At 43.3% G+C, this 9,343-nt stretch overlaps 1 protein-coding gene across 1 annotated transcript in view; it reads right to left on the minus strand.

The window, feature by feature from the left end:
- The window catches only part of nrp2a (neuropilin 2a), an 86,701-nt gene extending 83,223 nt beyond the window's left edge, over positions 1-3,478 (minus strand). Inside the window, 1 exon segment of the mRNA XM_023997818.2 lies at positions 2,693-3,478. Within this exon segment, the coding sequence (XP_023853586.1) occupies positions 2,693-2,765 (73 nt within the window). The 5' untranslated portion in view covers positions 2,766-3,478.
- Positions 3,479-9,343: the final 5,865 nt, after the last annotated feature.

Genomic DNA, 9,343 nt, shown 5'->3' on the forward strand with positions numbered 1-9,343 from the left:
GTGCGTGCAGACACACTAAGCAGCAGACCGAGGGGCCACCAGCTAGCCGATAGGTGTATTATTTATGGTGGCCTTGTTTTTAATTTCACCCTAGTCGCTTCGTTCCAGGGGGTTGGCGTGCCCCCTTTTCTCCTCCCCCCAGCCCTTCTCTCCTGGACAAGGTATTGAACCACAGCCCCTTTGTTTTTCAGCTCTTGAATGCTAATAACTACAGTCCTGACCTTGTTTCTCYGCTGCTGATGTGTTATAGGAGTTATAGGAGGGGCAGATTAAAAAAGATGCTGGGGGAGAGAGAGTGTGAAGGAGTGGGGGGTGGGCGACAGGGTGCAATGAGAGGGAGAGAGTGAGGCGGGGGAGACAAGAGAAAGAAGCGAACGAGGGCGAGAAAGAAGCAAGCAGAGAGAAAGGAGGAAAATATAGCTTTTCATTCGTCTGCATCATAACAGACAGGAAGGGAAACATACAGAGACAGTGAAGACACACTCTGGTCCTGTATGTTCACATCCGTGAGTTAATTACTAGTTCATTATTAGGAATGACTTAATTATACTAACACAATCATGAGTCACACTGTTGTGGTTACATTAGGTGCATCCCAAATGTCACCCTATTCCGTATTGTAGTGCATTACTTCTGACCAGAGCTTATTCCCTCCTTTAGCCCTATGGGCTCTGGTCAAACGTAGTGCACTAAATACAGAATAGGGTGCTATTAGGGACAAAGACACAGACTTAAAAATAGAGTCTCTCCACTGTTTGATACATGGTCCCCCTTCTGCTCTCTGACCCCCGGGTGTAGTGTTCATTTTCACACGCCCAATATCATCAGTTCCTCTTCCTGCCCTCTGCCCTTATAACTCGGTGACCCTGCTGTTATCTGCTGTTTGATACTCAACCCCCTCCCGTCGCTCTCTCTGGTGTTTGTCCGGAAAAAAACGTGCTCTTGTTCTGCACAACATCTCTGTCACTCTCTCTCTCACAACCTCCTGTCTTTCCCACATCTCTTCTCTCTCTCATGCTGCTGTGTGTATGTTACAAGCCGTGCTGTTTCGAGGACGAGAGGAGAAGGCTGGAACAGTGAGTGCTTTGGCAGGCTGAGGTATCTGAGCGAGTTGGGGGAGAGCTGCCAAGCGCCCACGTCTGTCTTTGATCAATGGGCACACAGGCAGCCAGCACTGCAAACAGGCCATATTGAATCTCTCTAGGGCAGGTACCAACCCAATCACACACATGCACACTTGAATGCATACAAACATGAATCACACACACCACACACTTTGGAGCACATTCTAAGGAACAACCATATGACTAGCACTGTAAACCAGCCATGGAGGAGACACTGAGTAGGGCACAGAGCAGAACGGGAGTGAGAAACCAGACCGTGTTTTAAAGCTCAGGAGAGCTCTATATCAGGAGTCGGGACTTGCACAGGATTCCAAAACTACAACCACAAAAACAACTCTTGTGCATTAATTATGGACACAACTACTGCGACTTAAGAAGCAAGCCAGCTAGCTTAAAAATCATCACGATTCCCCGAATGGAATGGAAGGTGGCCTTTTTGTCAAAATGTGTAGTCTGGTTTTAATGTTGCAGCGCGAGTGGAGAACCGATTGTGTGGCGCCGCCTCGAGCTACCGGGGCACACGCGCGATTGAGGCACAAACCATCACCATGATTGCAAAACTAGGCTCTTGAGATAATGAGCGAGTTGTTGCTGGTGTCCTTGTTGATGTTAATGATGATGATGGTTAGTCTAACTAATATTCTTGTCATTATCCACTAATAGCAAAATACCACTTCGAGGCGCATTATTTTGGATAGGCAATGTTGTGTCTACAGACGCGTTTAGACTTTATCATTCATTCATGAACTCAACCAAGAAACACAACAGCAAAAATAAAGTATGTTCGTTTTTTCCCTAATTATTATGGAATTGTCACCCTACAAAGCAGAGTCATTGGGCTATCATAGGCTAATGTATGTAGGGTTAGTCCACATTTTTTCCTGTGATCATAAAATTACAAAACCTGACTAACATGAACGGCATGGAACTTTTTAACATGTAACATGCTATGGCAACTTCTATTAAATGGTAATTACCTCCTATTTTTTTGGCATAACAGAATAGCTTTTTGAGTATCAAATGATTTATCACCCAGTCATTTTTCATGGGTGAAATATTGTCAAATTACTCTTGGCATACGAAAAGGGTAGAATAGCAATACTGTTCTGGACAAACTAGGATAACGAATGGGAACGGCTTCATCTTTCAAGGTTGAGAGAACATTTTGTGGGAATGATGAGTGCGCCTACACTACACATGATAGCCTACTGGTTATCAGACAATGTATATCTATCTATCTACTGGTTATCAGACAATGTATATCTATCTATCTACTGGTTATCAGACAATGTATATCTGATGCCATTCACGGCCTATGTGTTGAAATTCCTGATTTGAAACCAAACGAGTTTTAAAACCAAACGAGTTTTTCCAACGCAGAGAAAAACAAGCTACCTGTCAGTCTCCAAGACGCAGGCCTAATTTTTTTTAAACTATGAGCTTTCAGTTTTTTTTTCATAGTTTTAAGCATATTCTGAAATTAAATCACCCATAAAGGGTAGCGTCGGGTACATTCGGACACGTTTCTTGACAGCCCATGCGTTCCTGAGAACTGACCGTAAACTTACCTTGGTCTCCACAGACTCCCAGTGTTAGACAMATTGCAAGTAAAAATCCAATCAGCGATGATAGCATATCCATTTTGGCAATGTTCAATGTCTTGTTGTTTTTAAATGTTACCTCCCAGGATCAAATTAGTTGTCCATCAAGAAAATCCACACCCTTTTTTGGCTGAAAATGTAGGGACAAATGTTATTACTCYACGTAGCCTATTTTACTCAAACAAGCAACGAATAATGTTTGTTCCAAGTGCACTTAATTTAATAAAAATAGGCTGAAGACAGCGGTGAACAGCTTTCCCTCCGAAGTAGGCCTATAGGCTACTTGAAAGACACACTTTATAACTTTCATCTTCTCGCCATGACTGAGTTATTGAACCTCGTCGAGCAAAGTGGATTAAATAAATTCCTCTTGATTCCCCAGTTCCATACAGAGCATGTCCACTGATATGGAACCTCCGGGCTATTTCTTACAGGCTCTGATAAGCGGCTCTTAGTCTACCTCCAAATACGATTGAAGCGCTTGCCTTTCTCCCCTTCTCTCTCTGCTCACAGCGATTCAGGACTGCGGTCATTTAGTCCTGCATTTACRGCCACTGAGACACAGCTGCCTGAACTATCAACCGACAAGAAGTCTTCGTATTTCGGACAGGAATGGAGCGCAAATCATGAGAACTGTGACAAACATAAATACATTATCTTCCCGAAGGAGAATTCATTCCATCTCTGGCACCACTCATCTAGTGTTTTTGTCTGTAGCGGAGTGTCTATGCGCTCCAGCGGCATGTGAGTGAGTGAGAGTGTGTGTAATAGCACTTTTGAACAGAGCAGCTATCTCATTACAGTCAGCGCCTCGGCTCCGCCTCCGGTTGGTCGTTGATCATAGAGGGGTACGCGCACACTCGTAAAACACACAAGCGCGCGGGCACACACACACACACTTCACATGATGCCAATAGATAAGGGTTCCACAGATAACGCACACACTATAAACTCAGGCTAAGGAGCATTTCCACAGGCTATTATCACGAGAAGAACCAAAGAAACCAAAGACAAAAAGGGGAATAAGTGGGGGGATAGAGGAAGGAGAGTAGTACATGYATTAGGGCTCCCGAGTGGCGCAGTGGTCTAAGACACTGCATCTCAGTGGACTACATGGGAACGGCTTCATCTTTCAAGGTTGAGAGAACATTTGGACTACAGTCCCTGGTTCGAATCCAGGCTGTATCACACCCATAGGGTGGAGTACAATTTGGCCGGGGTAGGCTGTCGTTGTAAATAATAATTAGTTCTTTTAACAGACTTGCCTAGGTCAATTATATATATTTTTAGTCAACAATATATCATACGGTGGCCGTGTTTGTGTGTGTGTGTGTATGCGAATGAGTGTGAGTGTGTGTGCGCTCCTCTATACAGCGGCTCTCTCACCCCATTACCACAGCACACATCAAACAGTGGTTTGAGGCTTAGAGTTGCATCCCAAATGGCACCCTATTCCCTATGTAATAGGACCCTGGTCAACAGTAGTGCACTACATTGGGAATATGGTGCCATTTGGGACACATTCAAAGTCATATGTTCTTGCTGCCTCRTGGAGGGAACCCACCCAGCCCGGCACAAAACAGCCCTACAATCAGGCTGCCTAAATACAGCCACACTGGCTTTAATAACACACTGCCTGGCCCAAAATACTCTGCTGCTTGAGAAATGCCTCTATGGTCCAGCCCAGGCAGATTCCCATTGCTTACAGTACATGAGAGGGTAGCTCTGGTCCAAGGCAAGGGACAGGAAGGCTCAACATTAGCAAGCTGCACCAACGCCCTGRACCAGAGCTAATTGAAAAGGGACGTCACATTAGCCTGGTCCCAGATCGGTCTGTGCTGTCTTGACCAACGACCACATCTGTTACCAGGCTAATATTAGCTATATTACATGAGAGAATACTGTTTATTATCTTTGACACTTTGTTAATTCTTTCGAGTCTARGATGTTGGGGGAGGGAGGGGGTGCTAAACTGTTTTAAGATGGTCATACTATGGATCATTTAGATATTTGATTTGGAATTTTAGAACCCCTTTAGGTGTCACAAAAAATATATGTAAAACAATATTGATAAAATATTGATTTTTGGCCTTTACACTAAAGCCCAGAAACGCATTGAATAACACATTCATCAATGGCAAAAATGACACTCAAAAAATGTATAATCAGAAACAAGGTTTTGAAAGTGTCTGTCCTAAATCTAGGAGATATAAAATGACTCAGGAATTATAAATATAATTTATGTATACACAGTACTCGTCCAAAGTTTGGACACACCTACTCATTCAAGKTTTTTTTTWAATWATTTGTACTATTTTCTACATTGTAGAATAATAGTGAAGACATCAACACTATGAAATAACACATAGGGAATCATTTAGTAACCAAAAAAGTGTCAAACAAATTAAAACATACTTGATATTTTAGATTATTCAAAGTAACCACCCTCTGCCTTGATGACAGCTTTGCACACACTTAGTATTCTCTMAACCAGCTTCACCAGGAATGCTTTTCCAAYAGTCTTGAAGGAGTGCCCACATATGCTGAGCACTTGTTGGCTGCTTTTCCTTCACTCTGCGGTCCAACTCATCCCAATCCATCTCAAATGGCTTGAGGTCGGGTGATTGTAGAGGCCAGGTCAACTGATGCAGCACTCCATCACTCTCCTTCTTGGTCAAATAGTCCTTACACAGCCTGGAGGTTTGGCATTGTCCTGTTGAAAAATCAATGATAGTCCCACTAAGCACAAACCAGATTGGATGGCATATCGCTGCAGAATGCTGTGGTAGCCATGCTGGTTTGTGCCTTCTCAATAAATCACTGACAGTGTCACCAGCAAAGCACATCCACACCATCACACCTCCTCCTCCATGCTTCACGGTGGGAACCACACATAGATAGATAATAGATAATAGATCATCCGTGCACCTACTCTGCGTCTCACAACGACACGGCAGTTGGAACCAAAAATCTCAAATTTGGACTCATCAGACCAAAAGACACATTTCCACCGGTCTAATGTCCATTGTGTTTCTTGTGTTYCTTGKCCCAAGCAAGTCTCTTCTTATTGGTGTCCTTTAGTAGYGGTTTCTTTGCATCAATTCGACCATGAATGCCTGATTCACGCAGTCTCCTCTGAACAGTTGATGTTGAGATGTGTCTGTTACTTGAACTCTGTGAAGCATTTATTTGGACTGCAGTTTCTGAGGCTGGTAACTAAGAACTTATCTTCTGCAGCAGAGGTAAGTCTTGGACTTCCTTTCAAATCAAATCAAATTGTATTGGTCACATACACATAGTTAGCAGGTGTTAATGCGAGTTTGTGAAATGATGATGCAGCCCGACAGGATGCTCTCAATTGTGCATGTGTAAAAGTTTGWGAAGGTTTTAGTTGACAAGCCAAATTTCTTCAGTCGCCYGAGGTTGAAGAGGCACTTTTGCACCTTCTTCCTCACACTGTGTGGGTGAACCATTTCAGTTTGTCCATGATGTGTATGCCGAGGAACTTAAAATTTTCCGCCTTCTTCACTGCTGTGCTCCYCCTGCTGTTTCCTGAAGTCCATGATCATCCCMTTTGTTTTGTTGACGTTGAGTGAGAGGTTGTTTTCCCGACACCACACTCCGAGTGCCCTTACCTCCTCCCTGTAGGCTGTCTCGTTGATGTTGGTAATCAAGCCCACTACTGTTGTGTCGTCTGCAAACTTGATGATWGAGTTGGAGGCGTGCATGGCCACGCAGTCATGGGTGATCAGGGAGTGCAGGAGGGGGCWGAGCATGCACCCTTGTGGGGCCCCAGTATTGAGGATCAGCGAAGTGGAGATGTTGCTTCCTACCTTCACCACCTGGTAGCAGCCCGTCAGGAAGTCCAGGACCCAATTGCACGGGGCAGGGTTGAGACCCAGGGCCTCAAGCTTAATGATGAGCTTGGAGGGTATTATGGTGTTGAATGCTGAGCTGTAGTCGATGTACATATGATGATGAACATATGATGAACATTCTTACATAGGTATGTCCAAATGGGATAGGGCAGTGTGCAGTGTGATGCCGATTGCATCGTCTGTGGACCTATTGGGGCGGTATGCAAATTGAAGTGGGTCTAGGGTGGCAGGTAAGGTGGAGGTGATGTGATCCTTGACTAGTCTCTCAAAGCACTTCATGTTGACAGAAGTGAGTGCTACGRGCGATAGTCATTTAATTCAGTTATCTTTGCCTTCTTGGGTACAGGAACAATGGTGGCCCTCTTGAAGCATGTGGGGACTGCAGGCTGGGATAGGGAGCGATTGAATATGTCCATAAACACCAGCCAGCTGGTCTGCGCATGCTCTGAGGACGTGGCTAGGGATGCCGTCTGGGCCAGCAGCCTTGCGAGGGTTAACACGTTTAAATGTCTTACTCACATCAGCCATGGARAAGGAGAGGTTGGGAGCACAGTCCTTGGTAGCGTGCCGCGTCGGTGGCACTGTATTATCCTTAAAGTGGGCAAAGAAGGTGTTTAGTTAGTCTGGAAGCAAGACGTCGGTGTCCGTGACGTGGCTGTTTTTTTTTTTGTAGTCCGTAATTACCTGTAGACCCTGCCACATACGTCTCGTGTCTGAGCCGTTGAATTGCAACTCCACTTTGTTCCTATACCGACATTTCGCTTGTTTGATTGCCTTGCGAAGGTAATAACTACACTGTTAATATTTGGCAATATTCCCAGTCATCTTTCTGTGGTTAAATGCAGTGGTTTGCGCAGGTTAAATGCAGTTTTGCGCGAATGCTGGCCATCTATCCACGGTTTCTGGTTAGGGTAGGTTTTAATAGTCACAGTAGGTACAACATCTCCAATGCACTTCCTTAAAAACTCACTCACTGGATCAGCGTATAAATCAAYATTATTCTCTGAGGCTGCCCGGAACATTTCCCAGTCGGCTTGATCAAAACAATCTTGAAGCGTGGATTCCGATTGGTTAGACAGGCGTTGAATAATTCTAGTCACGGGTACATCCTGTTTGAGTTCCTGCCTATAGGACGGTAGGAGCTAAATGTGGCTGTCCTCATGAGAGACAATTTCATCATGGCACTTGATGGTTTTTACGACTGCACTTGAAGTAACTTTCAAAGTTCCTGAAATTTTCCGCATTGACTGACCTTCAAGTAATGGACTGTCATTTCTCTTTGCTTATTTGAGCTGTTATTGCCATAATATGGACTTGGTCTTTTACCAAATAGGGATATCTTCTGTATACYACCCCTACCTTGTCACAACACAACTGATTGGCTAAAACACATTAAGGAAAGAAATTCCATAAATGAACTTTTAACAAGGCACACCTGTTCATTGAAATGCATTCCAGGTGACTACCACATGAAGCTGGTTGAGAGAATGCCAAGAGTGTGCAAAGCTGTCATAAAGGCTAAAGGTGGCTACTTTGAAGAATCTCAAATATAAAATATATTTAGATTTGTTTAGCACTTTTTTGGTTACTAAATTATTTCATATGTGTTATTTTATAGTTTTGATGATTATTCTACAATGTAGAAAATAGTAAAAATAAAGAAAAACCTTGGAATGAGTAGGTGTGTCCAAACATTTGACCGGCACTGTATATATACACAGTGCATTCGGAAAGTTTCATAACCCTTGACTTTTTACACATCTTGTTACGTTACAGCTTTATTCTAAAATGTAAATGTCATATTTCAGTAAAAAAATGTTTTATACATTTGCAAAGTGTTCTAAAAAACAGTTTTTCTTGTCATTGTGTCACGGCCGTCAAAAGAAGTGACCAAATGCAGTCCCGTGAGCTGTACATTTTCCCGTTTTTTAAATTTAAATGTCACCAACAAACAACAATCGGACAAGAACAACCGTGAAGCTTACAGGGCTATAGTGCCACAAACAAAGTTTAACTACGCCCACAATGAAAAGGAGGGAAAGGGCTAACCAAGTTGGTTACCACTAGAGACAACGATAGACACTGTCCTAATTGAGAACCATACCCGGCCAAAACATAGAAACACAAATCATTAGAAAACAAAACATAGAATGCTCACTATCAAATCACACCCTGACCAACCAAAGAGAACATAAAAAGTCTCTCGAAGGTCAGGGCGTGACACATTGTGGTTATTGGTTACATAGATAGTTTTTACATTTTTATCAATTTATCATATATATATATTTTTAAACATATTTAACAACTTTTTGGGGTTGGCACAAAACTATCTTCATACTTCCATTCGTTTTTTAAAACCAGTCCAGTTACCTTCAGACAAGTCCGCGACACATCCTTTTGTGAGTCAAACTGTTCGGAAGCTAGAGACGTTTTTTTGTTAAGAAGATTGATTTTTGGGATGTCTCATGTTCTGACAACACAGCTCTAGCTCTGCACCTTTCACCGCAGATGCGGAAGTGAGGCACGCGATAAGGTGGATTGATTTTTTAAACGACAGATTTGAAGTTTTTTGTGCTAATGTACGCATCGGCGCGTCAATCGACTTTAGGGGGTTAATCAGTTAGCGAGTCCATTATTAAGACTCAATGGGAGTGCAGTGGAGAAGTCATGTAGGACATTAGTTAAACGTTAGTTGAATGTCTGACCCAATGCCCTTGGTGCAGGTCATGTGACGTGTGTG

Source organism: Salvelinus sp. IW2-2015, linkage group LG12 (genome assembly GCF_002910315.2).
Source record: "Salvelinus sp. IW2-2015 linkage group LG12, ASM291031v2, whole genome shotgun sequence".
Taxonomy (NCBI): domain Eukaryota; kingdom Metazoa; phylum Chordata; class Actinopteri; order Salmoniformes; family Salmonidae; genus Salvelinus; species Salvelinus sp. IW2-2015.